Source organism: Rhinoderma darwinii, chromosome 2, assembly GCF_050947455.1.
Source record: "Rhinoderma darwinii isolate aRhiDar2 chromosome 2, aRhiDar2.hap1, whole genome shotgun sequence".
Lineage (NCBI taxonomy): Eukaryota > Metazoa > Chordata > Amphibia > Anura > Rhinodermatidae > Rhinoderma > Rhinoderma darwinii.
The window spans coordinates 260,595,655-260,618,300 of NC_134688.1; the positions used below are offsets into that span (position 1 = coordinate 260,595,655).

At 43.0% G+C, this 22,646-nt stretch overlaps 1 protein-coding gene and 1 long non-coding RNA gene across 2 annotated transcripts in view; one reads left to right on the plus strand and one right to left on the minus strand.

Annotated features, from left to right (window-relative positions):
- LOC142741117 (uncharacterized) overlaps nt 1-22,646 on the plus strand; it is a 57,651-nt gene that overhangs the window by 12,783 nt on the left and 22,222 nt on the right. The gene's annotated exons all lie outside the window — the stretch shown is intronic.
- The window catches only part of IL22RA1 (interleukin 22 receptor subunit alpha 1), a 33,263-nt gene that overhangs the window by 7,316 nt on the left and 3,301 nt on the right, over nt 1-22,646 (minus strand). Inside the window, exons 2-6 of the mRNA XM_075850510.1 lie at nt 16,680-16,812; nt 14,598-14,791; nt 8,354-8,535; nt 4,749-4,887; nt 3,377-3,498 (exon numbers count right to left, since the gene is read on the minus strand). Coding sequence (XP_075706625.1) covers nt 3,377-3,498; nt 4,749-4,887; nt 8,354-8,535; nt 14,598-14,791; nt 16,680-16,812 — 770 coding nt within the window. The remainder of the gene's footprint in view (nt 1-3,376; nt 3,499-4,748; nt 4,888-8,353; nt 8,536-14,597; nt 14,792-16,679; nt 16,813-22,646) is intronic.

The following is a 22,646-nucleotide window of genomic DNA, read 5'->3' on the forward strand; positions in this document are numbered from 1 at the left end:
TAAACACATTGAAGGAACTCAAAACATCTTTGGGATGAATTGGAACACCTATTGCAAGCCAAACCTTCTCAGCCAACATCAGTGCTTGATCTCACAAATGATCTGAATAGGTGCAAATTCCCATAGAAACACTCCAAAATATTGTGCAAAGCCTTCCCAGAAGAGTGGAGACTGATATAACCACACAAGGGATACCAACTGTCACGATCTGTGGGTACGTGGACCCACTGGGCCGTCAAGCTGTAGCGGGCTAGCAGCTGGCCAACAGGATACCAAGTCAATGTAAATAGTTCGAATGAGAGTACCTGTGGTAATTATGACAGTAGCAATGGTAGGCTCGGATAGGACCTTGACAGCAGGCAGACACCAGGTGCGGTGTAACACAGAAGGCGTAGTATACGCCACAACACGACTCCAACTGTCTATGGAACAGAAACAATATAGCACGGGATACAGGATACATTTGCCATTTACAAAGACTAACACGGTTAAACAGAACAACGCTCAGGAAATGAGGGAAGGGGCAGGGCCCTTCTTATAGCCCAAGGTGAGTATGGGCTAATTACATATTAAATTCATGTGCGCGTGCTGGCCCTTTAAGGCCGGGCATGAGCGTGCACGCGCACCCTACGGGAAACCACAGAATGAAGAGAAAGTGAGTGCTGGCATCTCCTGAGGAGGAGATGCGGTCCAGCGCTCACAGATCCATGGCTACGGCCATCGAGAGGTGAGTAAACCCGATGGCCCGTGGCCATGGGTGTTACACTAACTCTATAGTAACACTGATGGTTCAAACGCAGACATGTCAACTCTCCCAGTTCTACCGGGAGTCACCCAATTTTTAGTTCCCTCACCAGGTTGCCCCTGATATATATGCATGTATATATATGTATAGTATATTTATTTATTATTTTTACCTGGTTGCCTGGGAGGGGGCGCAGCCTCCCACAAAAAATAAAAAAAAAGTTCATTGTCTATTGGATTGATTTAATAGATAGCGACCTGTATACTTATGCTTTGCTGGATGATCTCAGGACTCAGGGCAGCAGTGCCCGGAGCTGAATAAGAGTCGGGACCGAGGAGGGTAACTGTAGATTCTGGGGTAGGGTCTGAATATTTGTTTAGTGTAATATGGAATCTGATTTTATTATAGAGGGTCTTGAGTCTAAGGGTATGTGCACACACGAACTCAAAAACATCTGAAAATACAGACCTGTTATCAAAGGAAAACAGCTCCTGATTTTCAGACGTTTTTTAAGCAACTCACGTTTTTTGCGGCATTTTTGGAGCTGTTTTTCTATAGAGTCTATGGAAAAACAGCTCCAAAAACGGCAGCAGAATTGACATGCAGTTCTTTTTTGCGTGCGTCTTTTTACGTGCCGTTTTTTTTAAAACGCCCGCGTAAAAAAAAAAAGACAGTCGGAACAGAACGCCGTTTTTCCCATTGAAATCAATGGGCAGATGTTTGGAGGTGTTCTGCTTCCGATTTTTCAGCCGTTTACGGACCGAAAAACGACCAAAAATAAGCCGTGTGAAGATCTAAATATATTTAGGGGGTCGGAAATTTGTTTAGTGGTTTAGTCTGGGGCCTAATACAAAAATGAAGGTGTTTGGTGTGGGGTCTGCTATTAATATAGGGGGTGAGTAAATTTAGCTGCGCCCTTTTATATAAACCATATCAATCGAAAAGGCCACTCCTCCTTTTGCCATGACCCACTGCCCAAGTAACACCCTGTGAAGGGCTCTCCCAGGTTGACATCTCTGGGAATGGGATGTCCATCAAGCTCATATACTGTAGGTGTGATGGTCCAGTATCCACAGACTTTTGGATAGCTAGTGTATATACATACACTCCTCAACATTGAAATTGCAACACCAAGAAGGAAAACATTTGGAATTGTGGAAATCACTGGATCGATAGACATGCTAATGCTATGCAAATAATAAAAAAAAAGGTTACAAAATATTCCAAACATCTTTATTCAGTATGGAGTATGAGCGCCACGCGCAAAAATACATGCACATTTACACGATTTGGCATGCTATCAATGAGGTTATTAATGGTTGTCTGAGGAATGTTATGCCACACTGAATGCAAATCATCAAGATTGACTGCTGGCAGCTCCCTTTGCAATTGCGGACCAATGACGACCCAGATGTGATTGATGGGAGACAAGTTCGGAGATGCTGCAGGCCATGGTAGCACGTTTAGACCACGGAGGCTGCTCAAAGTAGCACGAGCAACTTGCGGCCTGTCGTCGTCCTGTTTACAAACGGCTTCTGGGACACTTTGGAGAAATGGCCGTACCACGGGTTCCACGACCTATTCAATGTAATGCCGTGCTGTTAGTGTACCTGAAATGAAGACTAGAGGTGTCCGCTACCGTACAGTATGCCATACCATAATCCCGGCAGTAGGACCAGTGTGACATTCTCTTGTGAAGGCTTCTCCAGCTATCATTATATCCAAGTCAAAAGCGAGACTCATCGCTGAAAAGGATAGAACTCCATTCCAGCCCCCATTGCCGTCTTGCCATGATAGCCTTTGAGAGCGGTGGTCAGCGGATCACCTGTAGCTGGACGTCCGGCTTGTAGCCCAATGTCGTGCAAACGCCTTCTGATGGTTTGTGTCGACACTGGTTGCTGCCCTAGGCTTGTGATGGGACGTCCAATTTGACTTGCAGTACAGAATGGATCACTACACGCCATTCTTCCAATCAGGCGATCCGTCCGTGCAGAAGTTTGCCTCCGCGCACCTCTTGCTGTCATTCCCATTCGTTGTTGTTCTCCCAACCTCCGGGAAACGCAACATTGAAGAGTGCTGACATCTCTGCCTAGGCATGTAGAGATTTGCCGAAGTGATAAACCAAGGTCTCTCAGTTCAAGGATTCTGTCCCTCTCAGTTTGCGACAAGTGGCGATAACTGGCATTTTGATGAATAGAAGGCATCGCATAATCATCCTACACCACTTGATCCAATTTTAAAGTTTCATGTGGCTAAAAATGTTTTGCTTTCAATCTGGCTTTTATGCCCCTTTCACGTGCCACAGATTAGAGCTAGGTGCTTGAAAATGTGATCATTTGCAGATCTTAGAGACACCTGCTACTTCCTCGATTTACATAACCTTACAGCTTGCCCTTCTTGGTGTTGCAATTTCAATGTTGAGTAGTCGATATTATTAAGATCAAAACTGGAGTGCTACCCTGTAGTGCATATTTTGCATACTTTGTTCAGTCATTAAACCCTTGTTGCCAAATTTTGATTTCATCAGTATTACCACACAGATTGATGTCTGAATGGATATAAAGGGTTTGTTAAAAATATAACACAGATTCATAGTAAATACATCCTTATATTTTTCTAGTATATACTCACGAGAGAATTTGGAGCTTGCACTTGTTGTTTTATGTATTTACAGCTCAACAAAAGTAATCCAGCACACAGAGCAATGACAAATGCAGCAATCAGACTGGCAACCAATGTGACGAATGAAAAATCTGCGAATAGAAAACAGGCATAAATATAAAAAAAAATTGGAATAAAAAGTGCAGGATTTGACAAAAATTGTCTGTGCACTTTGTACACTAGCTGGAAATAATTACTGTATCTATAAGCAGCCTCTCATTTCAACCTTTCATACCAGACATACAGTGGCATCCAATGCCTATAGACTTCCATGTCAAAAAATGTATACTCTATATGGAATAGCGCAGTCTACTATGTGATTTTATTCAGCAGAAGAAAGGTATACTGATGTATACCAGCCCTACAGAGGCCAAACAGACTTTCTATTGGGCTCTGTCATTTGAATGGAGGCCTATGGATACGTTTAATGTATGCACCAGGATCAGTGTGAAATTAGCCTAAAAGAGGCATTAAACCAACTGTCTTCTCCACATGTACTGGGCAGCTGGATTCAATCTGCCGTTTTCTGTAAGCAACCATAGATTAGGCTGGGGAGAGGCTGACTTTAATGTTATTCAGACGATCCAGAAATATTTTTTTTCCCACCATGCTCACTACTTTATCTTATATATGTTAGTTCAAATAGCTTTCAAGTATATTTCTACATCTATATCTATATTTAAAGGGGGTGTCTCGCCACAATCAGCTGATTGCTGCGGGCATAGATTCCGACAACCCCAGTAAACAGCTGATTTTTCCGGGGGTGGCACAGCTAGTCAGACATTACCTTGTCTTTCACCTATGGCATATATATAGCCAACCATGTAATGCATGGAAAGCTCGAGTTCGCCAGAGAGCGGTAGCCGCTCGGCTCTCCATTCTGGCTCAAGCTGGGGGTCCCCTCTATGGCATATTTTTGCATATGGACAGGGGTTGTTTAGATGAGAGAGAACCTCTTTAACCTAGTTCTAAATAAAAATGATAACTTAAATATATTCTGCTTTTATGGCAGCTTGATTGCTGCCAAGTATCTTCATTTCCACATGACATCCATCAATCACTTTTGAGCCTGGCGGGAGGATGTAGAAGGAGCGCTCCTATCATGAATACAGTGGACTCATTACCGTATTTTTGGTCAGGATCTATTAGCCAAATAATATTCTGACGTTTGGGCTAATAATGCACCAGATTTGTTCCCATACTATGCTGACATTAAACAAGGCAGCATAGTATGATGAAAAATTCTACATATCTACCAAGGAAATGTGTAGATAATCTTACCTGTCAGCCACACAATAACATAACAAATACAATAAGAAAACAAATAACAGTGTTTTTGTACCTGGAAGTGTTCTCACGACAAAAAACTGTATATCACTTTTCCTTTCATCACCGATCATAATGAATACACTGCCATTATATTCTGTGTCAGGGGACAAGCCAGACACTTCAAACTTTCTTTCTGTCTGGGTTCTTTGCCACTAAAATATAATGAAAGGAAAGTATTTAAATAAGATCTTCAGTCAAATTAGTCACCGATTAATCACATCTAGTCACCAATGACAACCAAACTAAACTGAGAGTTGCCTATTGACATTGACTTGTGAAATATCTTGTTAGACATGTATTTCCTGTAATTAAATGTATTTGAGAATATTAATATTTTAAAGCAAATAGGCTAATTAAAGAGGATGTCAGACGTGACCGAATTAGCATGGATTTTCCACATATTCAAGTACTGGAAACAATTAGCGTGGAATTCAGAGTATGCCGGAAATTGCAAATTTTTACAGCAGATTTCACCCTTTGCAATGCAATACAAATACAAGGTTCGCTTCAAAATCCAATTTGAAAAATATTTGCCCTATCTCACCATAGCCTAAACATTACAAAAATGTAATTTAGCAAGTACATAAAAAAATATATATATATATATGAGATATTATAGCTAAATATTTTGTGATTCTTTCTATTTCTCTCGTTGTACTACATGTAAAGTAATGTACATTGTATGACCTGTGAAAAGGAGGGGGATGTCAACATTTGTGGCTCAGACAACTCTACTATTAAAGGCGTTGTCCAGGCATGGGGCGGTTATACGTCATCAGTATATGATCGTGGGGGTCCGACACCCAGACTCCGCAGCGATCAGCTGTTCACGAACGTGGGGAAACTCTTGTGCGGCTTCAGTTTTCACGGATCCCCATAGACTTGAGTCTATGGAGGGATCCGTGAAAACGCAACAAAATAGGACATGTTCTATTTTTCAATGGACCATTCACACAGTCAAGTGAAACAACGGTTGTGCGAACGGCACCGTTGAAATACATGCGCCCATGTGAAGGCCGTTGTTTTAACGGCCATCACATGGACATACTCTACATTTGTATGAATTTGGCATTATGCATTGGTCGGTGCCAGAAGAAGACGGCTCCAGTCACTGTATAGCGCTGTGCTGGGTTACTGCAGCTCTGCTCCTATTCACTTAAATAGGGGCACAGCTGCAGTACTGCCGCTATACAGTGTATGGAGCCTTCTGCTTCAAAGGATTAGGCATGGTGAAATTAGAGAGATTGAAACAGTTTGTCAAATCTCATGGGATAGAGGGACACAGAAATAAACTTCCAATTTAAAGTCACGGGGAAACCATACGGCATATTTAAAAGTGCAATAGTGCAAGCAGAGGAATTCTGAAACACTAAGAAGTCATAGTTGCCAACATTTGAATTTTTTTCCAGGGACACTTAGAGTGTGGCGTCTTTGGTGGGTGTCTCTTACTGGGTGTGGTTTATCTAATGGGTGTGCCTAGTGGGGCATGGTGGTCTGGTTAATTATTTGAGTCTAAATTCTTCTGAATAATTTTTAACAATGGGGCCCCTTGAATGTATCTACAAATAGATGAGTACCTCTGGATCCATGTACATATATTTTGTGCAATTTGATTAATTTGACCCTAACAGTTATTTATTGTGTAACGCTGCATAACACACTATATTTTTCGTAAAATGTGTTCTGTTTAAACATACTGGTTTGCATTTATATGTAGGTAATTTCTTGTTGCCCTGGATATATTGCTGCGATCTATTCACCTGGTCATTTGACCTTAGGTGGTTTTTAAACTAATATATTATTCTATAATTAATCTTTACTTTTATTTTTTTGGATTAATTGGTATTGGTATTTGACTAAGGAAATGGCATCTACACTACCTTTTTAAGAAATAAAATTTATATCCTATTTTTTGATATTTAACTTATGGTAAAAAAAAAATTATAAAACATTTTTTCTCAGAGTATGCTTCTTTAGTCCAGAAATATTTTTATTTTTTTTCAGTTTATTTGGTCTTGGAGTGAAAAACAGTTTTGCATTATCTAGATTATTTAATTGGATAATCGTTATTTCATCTCTCTGGTTATCTGGTTGTTTACAGGCAGGTGATGTCTCCCTTTATCACTAGGGCTAGGCGATATGTGCTGACCACTACTGGTAGCATAAAAACCAGCGTAGATAGTGCCACACTCAGTGCCCCTGGTAGATATTGCCACACTCTGCTCTCTGTAGATATTGCCACACACTGCTCCCTGTAGATATTGCCACACACTGCTCCCTGTAGATGATGCCACAGTGCCCCCTGTAGGTAGTTCCATATGGCTGCCATGTAGATAGTGCCACAGTGCGCTCTGTAGATAATACCACAATGCCCTCTGTAGATAGCGCCATGCAGCTCTCCTCTAGATGCCACACAGACCCCCTGTAGATGATGCCACGCACATCCCCTGTAGATGATGCCACGCACATCCCCTGTAGATGATGCCACACAGCCCCCCTGTAGATGATGCCACACAGCCCCCTGTAGATAATGCCACGCACTCCCCCTGTAGATGTCACACACAGCCCCCCTGTAGATGATGCCACACACAGCCCCCTGTAGATGATGCCACACACAGCCCCCTGTAGATGATGCCACACAGCCCCCCTGTAGATAATGCCACACACAGGCCCTCTGTAGAAAGTGCCACCACATACTCCCCCTGTAGATAGTGCCACATACTCCCCCTGTAGATAGTGCCACATACTCCCCCTGTAGATTCTGGGGGTGGGCTTTAGGGGGTGCCCCTGATGTCACTGCCCTTATATGGACAGTGAAGTCGTCAGTGGCTCCCTCTATGAGCGGAATCCCCGGCCAGGCGTCAGCAATGCTCTGGCTGGTGATTTCACTGCAGGAGGTGCCCCTGACATCACTGCCCTTATATGGACAGTGAAGTCATGGGCTACTCCTGGAGCACCTGAATCCCCAGCCAAAGCTTTGCTGGCGCCCTGGCTGGGAATTCCGCTCATATAGAGAGCCCTGACTTCACTGTCCATATAAGGGCAGTGACGTAAGTGGCACCTCCTGCAACAGAATCCCTGACCAGGGTGTCCGAAATGCTTTAGCCGGGGATTTTGCTCCAAGAAGAGTGAATGGCAGAGCAGTTAGAACATAGTTTCCTGCTCTGCCATAGTATTCAATTGTATCTGCGTTCTGAGGACACAGATACAATTGAATGTAGCAGTTGCCGGGACAAGTCCCGGAACAGTAATTTGCTGGGACTGTCTCTGTAAATTCGGGACAGTCCCGGAAAATTTGGGACAGTTGGCAAGTATGAGAAGTGTGTGGGTAATATGTAGAGGAGTATAAAGTATATGAGCACCATGGCAGTTAGGTATGGTCTGTATGCTATGTGCAATATTTTGATAACTGTATCATTATGTAAAGTGTATATAAAGCAGGAGGTAGTACCACCTAACTGGATTCTGGCAACACAAGAGAATGTGAAACACAGATTGGTCTACTTGTCCCCTCCTCTTGTCACTATGAAACTGAAATACACATTGGCAGAAATGCTAAAATGAGTGTGTTATTCAAAAAGGTTTGCAATTATACCCGGTGGTAAAAATGCAACTTACTATGTCTTGTTTCTCAGGGTTAAAAAAGTTCAAGTGGTACTCAAAATTATCTTTTATGTAAAGATCTTCCACCGTCACTGGCTGCTTGTCTTTACCCCTTGTTGGTACAGTGAGAGTTGGAATGAGAATTGTTATTGAATTCACATATTGAATATAGTTCAGTTTTGGTAAAATCAGATATGCTGCAGAGTGGAGAAAAAAAAAGCAACAATGTAAATTTAAAGACATACATCACTATACTACATAAGAAGTCAAAACATAGAGAACTATCTGTCACATTGAACATTTGTTAAAAGAATAGCTATTAATAGTATAAGAGACACAGATGTAAATCACACGTAAGTCACATATCCTTCATAAAATAAAAGCGTTGAAACTACAAGGGCGAGATGTACTGGATGAACATCAAGACACACGTAGAATACTGATAATTGGAATCTAAAATGCAATATGTGGTATCTATGTAAGTTTGCAATCATGCAGATCATGCTATATCCAGAACAACTAAGTAAATATCAACTGAACTTGTTTTAGAAATCTTAAAGATATTTCGGCTCAGTTCTAAACCGAATGGTGGGCAAAAGTTGAGCTGTCATACACATAAGATCATTCAGCTTACAGCTTTCTCCCTGACCACCCTATTTATTTACACACTTAGATTTGCAGAGCATGAATGTTTATTTCAATAGTGAGGTTATGATGTGGTAGGAACTAAAAGGCCCTCCGTTGAATGAGTGTGAAGTTAATATCACCTCCTTTCACCCTATGTTCCTTTCAACACATTGTAGATTCCTTATATTTTATAAAGTCTGTATATATTTAAGAAAGGGTGATATTTATCCCTGGACAATACAGAACTACTTGTTTTAATCACTCTATATATCAAATTTGCAACTTTTCTCATCACTCGACAAATCTGGAAAGTGACAAGAAAAGTGGGTGTCTTCTCCACTGAGACATAGCGGGAAAGTTATCAACATTTCTACAATAGCTTTAAGGCATAGAAATGTTTCAAATACCCCAAAAGTTGCAAAAAATTAGACTTTGGATAGTTTCCCCAACTCCAGCCACCTTTTATAAAAGCGCTTGGAGCTTAGAGGAAGAGGACTTGGCAACCACGGCCCGACGCATTTTCTATAATTTATGCCAGAAACCGTTGTAAATTACAGCGGAAATCTACGCCAGGGCCCACAGCCGAAGATGCAACAAATTTATTAAGACGCGCGTGCCTCTTAATAAATTTGTCGCATATTACTCTAGATTCCTTTTTATTAAGACTGGTGTAGTCTTAATACAGTACATCTCCCCAATTGATTTAGTCAAATTTATTAAGTAAAAAGCCTAAAAATGGCACTCATTCGGTTGTTAATCTACAGCTGCTCGAAGCAGGCGTAGATTTGGTTTTCAGCTGGGCACAGAGTGCAAAGAAGATAAAAAATTATAAATTTGGCTCAAATCATGTTAACTAAATCCTTTACTGACTGGTGTGAGCAGGGCCGCCATCAGGGGGGTATTAGGGGTAGTGGTGTGAGGGGCCCGGCCAAAACTAATTGAAAGGGGGGCCCGGCAACTGCCTCGACATTCTTTTGGTAGGAAAAAACGGGCCCCTGCAATGGGGCCCGTTTTTATCACCAAAAGAATGTCGTGAGCTGCTGCTGCTGCTGCTGCGGGCCCCCTCCCCTCGTCATGGGGGGCCGTCAAACCGTCCGCCCGCGCGCGCACCCGATCGCGCGCACAATGAAACTGCCGCGCGTGCGCACTCGCGAGCGCGCATCCACGAACGCCCGCACTGGAGACCGCCCGCGCGCGCACCCGCGATCGACCGCGCGCGCACCCGCAAACGAAGCGCGCGCACCCGCGACCGGCCGCGCGCGCACCCGCGAACGAAGCGCGCGCAGCCGCGGACACACATGGACAAAACTTACCTGGAGCCTGGCTGGAGGTGAAGGACTGGACGTCTGGACCGAAGACCTCCCCTGGAAGACATCGCCGGAAGAGGACTGGAGTGGGAGCAGCTCTTCTGACACAGTGAGTAAATTATCTCAAAGTGTTGTTTATGTATGGCCCTGTTTACACAGTATTTTGCAGGCAAAAAAAAATCTGCCTCAAAATTCCTTAAAGAATTTTGAGGCAGATTTTGACCTGCCCACACTATCTTGCCACGTTTTTTTGCTGCGTTTTTTGCTCGCGGCGATTGAGGACAGCAGACAAAAAACGCAGCGAAAAATGCATTTTCTGCCTCCCATTGATTTAGATGGGAGGTCAGAGGCGGAACCGCGGCAAGAAAGGACGTGCTGCTTTTTCTTTTTTCCGCGACTGGCTCCCATTGATTTCAGATTAAATCAATGGGAGGCGGTTTTGGAAGTTGTTTGGTGCTGATTCTGACGCAGTGTCCGAGTCAATATCAAGGCCCAAAAACTCTGTGAACTGGGCCTTATTGTTAGGGCTTATTCAGACGAACGTGTAATACGTCCGTGCAACGTGCGTGATTTTCACGCGCCTCGCACGGATCTATGTTACTCTATGGTGCCGTGCAGACTGTCAGTGATTTTCACGCAGCGTGTGTCCGCTGCGTAAAACTCACGACATGTCCTATATTGGTGCATTGTTCGCGCATCACGCACCCATTGAAGTCAATGGGTGTGTGAAAATCACGCTCAGCACTTCCGCAGCCGTATAAACTATGAATGAAAACAGAAAAGCACCACGTGCTACAAACATACAAACAGAGTGCCATAATGATGGCGGCTGCGCGAAAATCACGCAGCCGCGCATCATACGCTGCTGACACACGGAGCTGTTATGGACCTTTTGCATGCGCAAAACGCCACGTTTTTTGCGCGTGCAAAAAGCACACGCTTGTGTAAATCCGGCCTTAGGGTAGGAACACACTAGGCATGAACACTGCGGATTTTATGCAACACATTTTATTGTGGATAATCCGCAGCGTATCACAGTCGCAGCAGAGTGGGTGAGATATGAACAAATCTCATTCACACGCTGCAAAAATAATGGACCTGCAGTGTGGCTTTGGCTTTTTAAGTCGCATGTCAATGTATTCTGTGGAATCGCCGCTCCTCTGTTGCGGAAATGCTGCGGTTCTGCCGCAAAAATCACACAAGAGAAGAAAAAAAAGGTACTTTTTTAAATTGATAAAGTTTAGACTTGCCCCGGCCGTAGTCCTGGTGACGCGATCCTCTATTCTTAGCGCAGCCCGGCCTCCTGTCATGACGTTTCATCCCATGTGACTGATGCAGTGGTCACATGGTCTACAGCGTCATCCCAGGAGGCGGGGCTACGTTCAGAAGAGAGAGATGCGTCACCAGGACTACGGCCAGGGCAAGTCTAAACTTTTTTTTCCCTGCAGGATTCCCGCAGCGGACAAGCCTCACGAAACCTGCGCCGCTATTTGGTGCGGTTTTGCTGGCAGAATTCCCTGCGGCTCCCGGGATAAGCTGTGTAGTTTTACTCAGCATATCCGCCTAGTGTGTCCCTTATGATGTCGCTCCTGGAGCTGCTGCCGCTCTCTAAATAGGCAGTTGGTCCAGTAGAATTTGGAATTATTTTTTTTTGTGAACCAGCTTAAAAAAATACAAAACTTTTGTGTTAGGGCCTGTTCACATCACTGTTCGCTTCCGCTCCGGGGTTCCTTCTGAGGTTTCTGTCGGGTGAACCCCGCAACGGAAAGTGAAAGTGATAGCACAGCTTCCGTTTCCATCACCATTAGCGCAGTCGACTGCGCTATTAATTCCGTCCAAAAACCAGCCGGAATGGTGACGAACCACCGCTCCGGGGTTCCGTCTGAGGTTTCTGTCGGGTGAACCCCGCAACGGAAAGTGAAAGTGACAGCACAGCTTCCGTTTCAGTCACCATTGATCTCAATGGTGACGGAAACATCGCTAATGGTTTCCGTTCGTCACCATTCCGGCTGGTTTTCGGACGGAATTAATAGCGCAGTCGACTGCGCTAATGGTGATGCAAACGGAAGCTGTGCTATCACTTTTACTTTACGTTGCGGGGTTCACCCGACAGAAACCTCAGAAGGAACCCCGGAGCGGAAGCGAACAGTGATGTGAACAGGCCCTAACACCAAAGTTTTGTATTTTTTTAAGCTGGTTCACAAAAAAAAATAATTCCAAATTCTACTGGACCAACTGCCTATTTAGAGAGCGGCAGCAGCTCCAGGAGCGACATCATAAGGGACACACTAGGCGGATATGCTGAGTAAAACTACACAGCTTATCCCGGGAGCCGCAGGGAATTCCGCCAGCAAAACCGCACCAAATAGTGGCGCAGGTTTGGTGAGGCTTGTCCGCTGCGGGAATCCTGCAGGGAAAAAAAAGTTTAGACTTACCCCGGCCGTAGTTTAAGTGACGCATCTCTCTCTTCTGAACGTAGCCCCGCCTCCTGGGATGACGCTGTAGACCATGTGACCGCTGCAGCAGTCACATGGGATGAAACGTCATGACAGGAGGCGGGGCTACGCTAAGAATAGAGGATCGCGTCACCAGGACTACGGCCGGGGCAAGTCTAAACTTTATCAATTTAAAAAAGTGGCTTTTTTTTTTTTTCTCATTTGTGATTTTTGCGGCAGAACCGCAGCATTTCTGCAACAGACGAGCGGCGATTCCACAGAATACATTGACATGCGACTTAAAAAGCCAAAAAGTCACACTGCAGGTCCATTATTTTTGCAGCGTGTGGATGAGATTTGTTCAAATCTCATCCTCTATGCTGCGACTGTGATACGCTGCGGATTTTCCACAATAAAATGTGTTGCATAAAATCCGCAGTGTTCATGCCTAGTGTGTTCCTACCCTAAGGCCGGATTTACACAAGCGTGTGCTTTTTGCGCGCGCAAAAACGTGGCGTTTTGCGCTTGCAAAAGGTCCATAACAGCTCCGTGTGTCAGCAGCGTATGATGCGCGGCTGTGTGATTTTCGCGCAGCCGCCATCATTATGACACTCTGTTTGTATGTTTGTAGCACGTGGTGCTTTTCTGTTTTCATTCATAGTTTATACGGCTGCGGAAGCGCTGGGCGTGATTTTCACGCACCCATTGACTTCAATGGGTGCGTGATGCGCGAACAATGCACAAATATCGGACATGTCGTGAGTTTTACGCAGCGGACTCGCGCTGCGTGAAAATCACTGACAGTCTGCACGGCACCATAGAGTAACATAGGTCCGTGCGAGGCGCGTGAAAATCACACACGTTTCACGGACGTATTACACGTTCGTCTGAATAAGCCCTAACAATAAGGCCCAGTTCAACGTTTTTGGGCCTTGATATTGACTCGGACACTGCGTCAGAATCAGCACCAAAAAACTTCCAAAACCGCCTCCCATTGATTTAATCTGAAATCAATGGGAGCCAGTCGCGGAAAAAAGAAAAAGCAGCACATCCTTTCCTGCCGCGGTTCTGCCTCTGACCTCCCATCTAAATCAATGGGAGGCAGAAAATGCATTTTTCGCTGCGTTTTCTGTCTGCTGTCCTCAATCGCCGCAGGCAAAAAACGCGGCAAGATAGTGTGGGCAGGTCAAAATCTGCCTCAAAATTCGGTGCGCGCTTCCAGGCGGTCGCCGGTGCGCATGCGCGGGAGTTTGCGTGATCGGTCGCACGGGCGGCGGTGTTTGACGGCCCCCATGCTACCCAGGGCCGCCATCAGGGGGGATATTAGGGGTACTGATGTGAGAAGCCCGGCCAAACCTAATTGAAAGGGGGGCCCGCAGCTCATGACATTCTTTTGGTGAAAAAAACAGGGCCTGTTTTTTTTCTACCAAAGGCAAGTCGCGGCAGTTTGCCGGGCCCCCCTTTCAATTAGGTTTGGCCGGGCCTCTCACATCAGTACCCCTAATACCCCCCCTGATGGCGGCACTGGGTACCATGATATAGTACTGGACGGAGTACCGTTAACAGGCGGTGCCACGGTAGGGGGGCCCAGAAAATGTAGCTGTAGGGGGCCCTGAAATTCCTGATGGCGGCCCTGGGTGTGAGATACCCCAGTCTTAGTATATAGAGGGCAATGTGTCCTCAAAATGTGAACTGTTGGCAATTAATAAGTTTTTTTTTCTACCAAGATGATACCAATGAAACCTATAACACGTCCTGTAAAATATAAAGCCCTTATACAGCTATGTCGAAGGAAAAATAAAAAGTTTTGGCGTAAAGTTCTTATTGTACAGTGATATATTACATTTTTAACGCGCTATTTAACACATTTAGCTTCTAAGAAATACTTACTGTCATCTCTTGGGTTCAGTCTTTTTGATCCGACCCAATCAGAGGTGCAGTTTTTTGACAATGCCATGACTCGCCCAAAATATTGGTTGTCCATTAAATCCTCCACATCACCAGCTATTGCATTTGTCAAATTACAGTAGACTCTAGTGATATTTTGACAATCATGAAGCAGCAACCAGTCTGTTTGTCCATATCTAAATAAATATGAGAATAATATTAGTATTAGAAATTTCTACAAATCTCCAGGCATAACTGAGCCTGTAAAATTCCTTTCATCCAGCATCAGTAGCATCTGATATGTGCTAAATTATCAAATATTCTGGACCACATGGGGAGGCGTGAGGCGTTGTTAATGAAACAGGAGGAGAGTTTGGACTTTTTTCATTTGAAAGGAGAAATCAGTTTTTTCTCACTTTTCCACAGCAAAATTCGCAACATTTGCTATTTGTTACGGAATTTTGCAACAAATTTGCAACCATTCCACTTCATAAAGTGACATGCTGGGAATTACAAAATCCGCATTGCAGGTCAATTTCTGCTCTAAACTTTCTGGTGCGTGTGGATGAGATTTTTCAAAATCTCATCTACTATTGTTGCTACTTCAATACGCTGCAGATTCTTCATCCACGTATCCAGACAGAAAATCTGCAGCATTTACGCCACGTGTAAACGTATCCCAACTTTGTTTTATAATCAGAGGAAGTACTAATTTCTACCATAATAATCCTATATTATATTACAGTTCTGTGCTAGAAGCAAGTAGCGAATTAAAATCTTAACACACACACACACACACACACACACACACACGCGTACACGCGTGTGTGTGTGTGTGTGTGTGTGTGTGTGTGTGTGTGTGTGTGTGTGTGTGTGCGTGTGTGCGCGCGTGTGTGTGTGTTAAGATTTTACACAGGGAGACAATGCTGCCGACAATAATCTTTTACGTTTGCTCGATCATCTGCTGATTGTTCCCCTGTTAACACAGGGCAATTATTGGCAACGAGCGTTATATTAATGCTTGTCTGCCCGATAATCGTCCTGTGTAAAACCCCCATTAGGAAACCTTTGCAGGTGGTTTGTGTTGATTTGCTGATTAGAGTGTGACACAATGAGTCTACAATCTTCAACTTTTACCAAATATTCAAATTTTCTTAGAGACCAAATTTTGGGTTTTCATTAACTGTTAGCCATAATATGATATTCCAATTCATTGAGAAGGACTAGTACACACACACACACACACACACACACACACACACACACACACACACACACACACACACACACTCTATATGTCAAAAAGTATTGGGACACCTATACATTACACCTACAGAAGCTTTTATAACATCCCATTCTAAAATTCTAAATCCATAGGCATTTTTATGGGGTTGGTCCCTCCTTTGCAGCTAAAACAGCTTCCACTCTTCTGGGAACACTTTCTACAAGATTTTGCAGTATGTCTGTGGGAATTTTTGCCGATTCATCCAGAAGAACATTTCTGGGATCAGACACTGATGTTGGACCGGCCTGCAATCTCTGTTTCAGTTCATCCCAAAGGTTTTTGATGGGGTTGAGGTGCAGACAAGTCAAGTTCTTCCACACCAAACTCACCCAACCATGTCTTTATGTACCTTGGTTTGTGCACTGGGGCAAAGTCAAGCTTGTACAGAAAGGGGCCTTACCCAAACTGTTTCCACAAAGTTGGTAGCATACAATTGTACAAAATGTCTTAGTATGCTGAAACATTAAGATTTTTCTTCACTGGAACTTAAGGGGCTTAGGCCAACCACTGAAAAATAACCCCTGCATTGCACCATCTGTAAAGTTTGGTGGAGGAGAGATAATTCTATCCCTCCTCCACCAAACTTTACAGATGGTGCAATGCAGTCAAGCAAGTAACGTTCTCATGGCATTCACCAAACTCAGACTCATCTATCTGACTGCCAGATAGAGAAGCGTCAATGCGACACATCCGGCACATCCGTTTTTTTTTGGGTTTTTTTCTGTTCCTATGATGGAACAGGAAATAGGAGAAGACTAACACAGATGTGAACCCAGCATTACTAGAAGATGTTCACTTACCTTTTGTATTGGACATTGAATGATACATCTGGTGCCAAATCCTTTTTGTTCCAGTGCAACATGTATTCAAAATTTGTTGTATTAAAGGTCACATTGTAGATAGTGAAGTTTAAGCAGCTGTGACAAATATGCACTGAAATAAATAAAATATAGAAATAAATATATTAGTATTAACAATAATTTTAACCCCTTAAAGATGCAGCTCATTTATGTGATCCGGACGCAGTGTATCTTTTAGTTTTTGCCTCACCACATTTTCACAGCCTACCTTTTTTTTTTATTATGTTGCTGTGCGAAGTCTTGCCTTTTGCATTTCGGGATGAATTTTTTATGATGTAATTTTTATGTACATATAACATGGTGTTTCATTTAAATATTTTTTGTGGAATGCATATATGAATGCAATATGCTTATATTTTTTTTCGGTTTTATGACTTTTAATTGCTAAAAACTGTTTCTTGAAAGACTATTGTTTTTATTCTTTTTAATGTTTAACTTACATTTTTTTTGAGAGAGGGAGCCTCTCCTGTTGAAAGCGTGATGGTGGCGGCTGTCCCCTCCGCGGGTCATATTGTGGGCACAGCTGTTGTGCCTGTGCAATCAAAATTCTACAAATGTGCAGTTCTGATCATAAAGGCTCAACTGCCAAAGCTTTACATAACTGTTGGAGAGTGTTTTATGTTGGGAGGTTTTCGCTCTTGCTTTAAAACATACTGTATTAAAAGGATGACAACTGTGCATCTGAAGTAAATGAGTGGAATTGTAAGTTTCTTGGAAAGAAATTAATGCTGTACATTATGTAATATTTTTTTGATTTGCACTAACAAAACATTTTGCAGGACAGGCTTTTGATAAATGATCTTCCTTCATCAGGTCGAAGCAGGGCTGATTCACAACAATGTAGAAACCAGTCTAATTAATCAATATAGCAAGTACTTAAAGTCATAAAACTACCTATAATGCCTTATTCGGACGAGCGCTGAAATCATACATGTGACGAATGTTTTTTTAAAGGCTGCATGTATTTCTATGGGGCTGTTCACAAGGCGCCTGTTTTAATGGACAGTGTGAACGGCCCGTGAAAAAATAGGGCATGTCCTATTTTTGTCAGTTTTGTCAGATGAAAACGGGTCCCACACGAATGCAAATCGGCCGTGAAAAACGCTCATCTGAATTTGGCATGAGTGGAGGATGGGGGAAGGTGATCTTAGATATGGCCAGATAGGTGTCACAGAAGTGAATAAGCTAAAAGATATAGCTACCTTAACATTTCCAGCTTTCACTCCCAGCATACTAAACAAACAGGGATATCATCCCAATTAAATAGTGCTATGGCTATCATGTCTAAAGAGGTGGTAAGGAACGAAGCTGTCTTGCTTGTGGGTGTGGTCATAAAAATAAATGTTTAGTTATGCAAAAAGGGACTGTGGATAAGGTATTGCAATAATTGTAGACTGCAGATGGTTCAGCATTGCGTCCCATTCATGGCTCTTCCTTGCACAGCAGTGCCCCATCCACCCTGTAACGTCTATGGCCACAGCCCGTTGTTCTGACTTACCCCTCGACGGCCGTGGCCATGGACCTGTGTGTTCTCTGCTGCGTCGTCCCCCGGTGAGGTGCCAGCACTCACTTCCTGGTATGGAGACTGTCTCCCAAAGGGCGCGCACGCCCGTGAGTGCATGGTCTTAAAGAGCCAGTGCGTGCATAATTGCAGAAAGTCTGCAATCAAGCCCAGAATGTTACTGGACTATAAAAGGGGCTCTACCCTCTTGTTCTTTGCCTGAGCGTTGTTCGTTACCCAAAGTTTGTCGTGCTAATGGTCTCCTAGTGTCTTCCAGTTTCCAAGTGTTCCCTGTTCCTGTATCCTGTTTCCCGTACTATCCTGATCTAGTACCGTGCTGAGCTGTTGTTGTGTTGTGCTGCATTCCACGCCTGACATCTACCTGACGTCTGGTCCCAGCCGAGCCTGCCTTGCTACTGATCGAGTTGCCACAGGTACCCTTTCTGGACTATAGACTCTGTACTATACCGGTTTGGTCAGCTGCCGTCCCGCTACGTGGTACGATTCAGTGGGTCCACACCCCGCATCGTGACACACCCGCTGTTCACAGCCGGGCGGCCGGGAGCAGTGCCGTGCAGGGAAAACGTAGAAGGGGACACATTGCTAAGTGCCTCATCCTTTACATTCCCAGAATCAATGGGATCCAGAGATTAGACCCTCACTAATCATAAAATGATGATGGCATATCCTAGCAATATGCCATCACTTTATAAGTTGGGAATACCCTTTTAATTGTGTGTTCCAGTGGCTTTATTTGTGTCTACCTAATAGATAGGTGGCACAAGCCTCAAGGCATATGTCGTTCCCCCAAAAAAATTAATTGTATATTATATATACTGTGTGTGTAGTGTGTAATATATATAAATATTTATTAAATATTTATTTATTTATATAAATATATACACTACCGTTCAAAAGTTTAGGGTCACTTAGAAATTTCCTTATTTTTGAAAGAAAAGCACAGTTTTTTTTCAATGAAGATAACATTAAATTAAACAAACATACACTCTATACATTGTTAATGTGCTAAATGACTATTCTAGCTGCAAACGTCTGGTTTTTAATGCAATATCTACATAGGTGTATAGAGGCCCATTTCCAGCAACCATCACTCCAGTGTTCTAATGGTACATTGTGTTTGCTAACTGTGTTAGAAGGCTAATGGATGATTAGAAAACACTTAAACCCTTGTGAAATTGTGTTAGCACCGCTGTGAACAGTTTTGCTGTTTAGAGGAGCTATAAAACTGACCTTCCTTTGAGCTAGTTGAGAATCTGGAGCATTACATTTGTGGGTTTGATTAAACTCTCAAAATGGCTAGAAAAAGAGAGCTTTCATGTGAAACTCGACAGTCTATTCTTGTTCTTAGAAATGAAGGCTATTCCATGCGAGAAATTGCCAAGAAACTGAAGATTTCCTACAACGGTGTGTACTACTCCCTTCAGAGGACAGCACACACAGGCTCTAACCAGAGTAGAAAGAGAAGTGGGAGGCCCCGCTGCACAACTGAGCAACAAGACAAGTACATTAGAGTCTCTAGTTTGAGAAATAGACGCCTCACAGGTTCTCAACTGGCAGCTTCATTAAATAGTACGCCAGTGTCAACGTCTACAGTGAAGAGGCGACTCCAGGATGCTGGCCTTCAGGGCAGAGTGGCAAAGAAAAAGCCATATCTGAGACTGGCTAATAAAAGGAAAAGATTAATATGGGCAAAAGCACACAGACATTGGACAGAGGAAGATTGGAAAAAAGTTTTATGGACAGACGAATCGAAGTTTGAGGTGTTTGGATCACACAGAAGAACATTTGTGAGACACCGAACAACTGAAAAGATGCTGGAAGAGTGCTTGACGCCATCTGTCAAGCATGGTGGAGGTAATGTGATGGTCTGGGGTTGCTTTGGTGCTGGTAAAGTGGAAGATTTGTACAAGGTAAAAGGGATTTTTAATAAGGAAGGCTATCACTCCATTTTGCAATGCCATGCCATACCCTGTGGACAGCGCTTGATTGGAGCAAATTTCATCCTACAACAGGACAATGACCCAAAGCACACCTCCAAATTATGCAAGAACTATTTAGGGAAGAAGCAGGCAGCTGGTATTCTATCTGTAATGGAGTGGCCAGCACAGTCACCAGATCTCAACCCCATAGAGCTGTTGTGGGAGCAGCTTGACCGTATGGTATGCAAGAAGTGCCCATCAAGCCAATCCAACTTGTGGGAGGGGCTTCTGGAAGCATGGGGTGAAATTTCTCCCGATTACCTCAGCAAATTAACAGCTAGAATGCCAAAGGTCTGCAATGCTGTAATTACTGCAAATGGAGCATTCTTTGACGAAAGCAAAGTTTGAAGGAGAAAATTATTATTTCAAATAAAAATCATTATTTCTAACCTTGCCAATGTCTTGACTATATTTTCTAGTCATTTTGCAACTCATTTGATAAATATAAGTGTGAGTTTTTATGGAAAACACAAAATTGTCTGGGTGACCCCAAACTTTTGAATGGTAGTGTATATATAGATATATATATATATATATATATATATATATATATATATATATATATTTGACATCTTTTATCGCCGATAATCGACTTAGACACGCATGCCCAGCAGTAAACTGTCCCTGGATATTACTTTATAAGGAAAATCAGTTATGTGCAACCTGTATTCATAGAAGAACTGCCCCAAAATAATTTGCACTGTCATAAGAAGTAATCCATGTATATCTCTAAACAATACAGTCATGTAGTTATCATGTAAAACCACTATATTAGGGCCAAATAATATCGCCACATCTTGACCACCTAGTCTGAATTATACTACCATACAGTTATTTAATAAAAAACACTTTACAAAGACCAATATTACCACCATACAGTGACCATATAAAAGGTAGATCCCAGTCCCACACAGGTGCTCTGTAGACCATATAAATGATTACAGTACAGTTACATCCAGTGACTCACAGGTGATGTCTTCTCTGATTTGAGTCGTTTAGTTTTCCTTTTTTTATTCTCCAGCCGTCCCAGACCAACATAACTTCTCCAGATTAATTAATCTATGCAGCGTTTGCTGATCAGACATCTTTGGCAACCCACTTTTTCAGCACCCTCCCCACCTATTCTGCACCCTTCACACAAACTTCCCAGCTGGCCTCCCCTTCAACAGTACCATTCTGCTGTTTCTCCAAGTACTTTACTTTACTTGTTGCTTCCCCAGGTGCCCATATTACCCTTACCTTCTGTGTAGCTATATGCCCTTAAATACTGTAGTTCAGTAAAAATTGTGTCAGAACTATAGTTATTCCAAAAATAATAGTGCCAAACAGAGAGTGCCCCACACGGGAATAGTTCCCCACATAGTAGTTTATGCATCTTTGTGCAGTAATAGTGCCACCTTAGTGCTCCTACACAATAATAATACCCCTTAGTGCCCTCCATACATTTATAGTACACATTAGTGACCTCACTGTAAAAGTGCCCCCTTAGTTTCCACTACTTAGTAAAAGTGTCCCCTACTTAGTAAAATTGTCCCCATAGTGCTCTCCACACATTAAGCAGTTAGTCATATCCAAAACGCCATTTTACAGCAGCCGCAAACTGTTTTATCCTACAGCGCCACCCTTTTATGCAGTTGTGGAATAAGTCTGCCATGTGTGTCCGGTGCCGGGTAGAGTGGGAGTTCGTGTATCTAAAGACACCCGAGCTCATGTTCTAATGGCCGGGTTTGGAGGAACCAATTCAACCCCTTAGATGCCGCAGTCAATAGTGACTGTGGCATCTGAGTGGTTAGACAGAGGGAGCAGGCTCCCTCTGTCACCCCATTGATATCCCCATGACTATATCAATTTCGTATTTCTGTAATCATACGGGCCAAGAGAATAAAGTTATTGTCATATTTATACCGCACGGTAAACGGCATCAATTTTAAATGCAAATAAGTATGGCAGAGTTGCTGTTTTTTCCCCATTTCACCCACAGAAATGTAATAAAAAAAGACATATGTCCATCAAGTTCAACCAAGGTATGGGAGAAAAGGATGAGATGAAACAAGAATTCTATACATTAACATAGACGCTGATATTTTTTTGTTCTAGGAAATGATCTAAGCCTTTTTTAAAGCCATCTACTGTCCCTGCTGTGACCAGCTCCTGCGGTAGGCTATTCCATAGATTCACAGTTCTCACAGTAAAGAAGGCTTGTCGCCTCTGCAGATGGAACCTTTATTTCTCCAGATGGAGGGAGTGCCCCCTTGTTTTTTAGGGAGTTTTATATGGAACAGGTTTTGACTATATTTCTTATATGGGCCATTCATATATTTAAATAAGTTAATCATGTCCCCGCTTAGTAGTCTCTTTTCAAGGCCAAAGAGGTTTTATTCTTTTAATTTTTACTAATAACTTAGA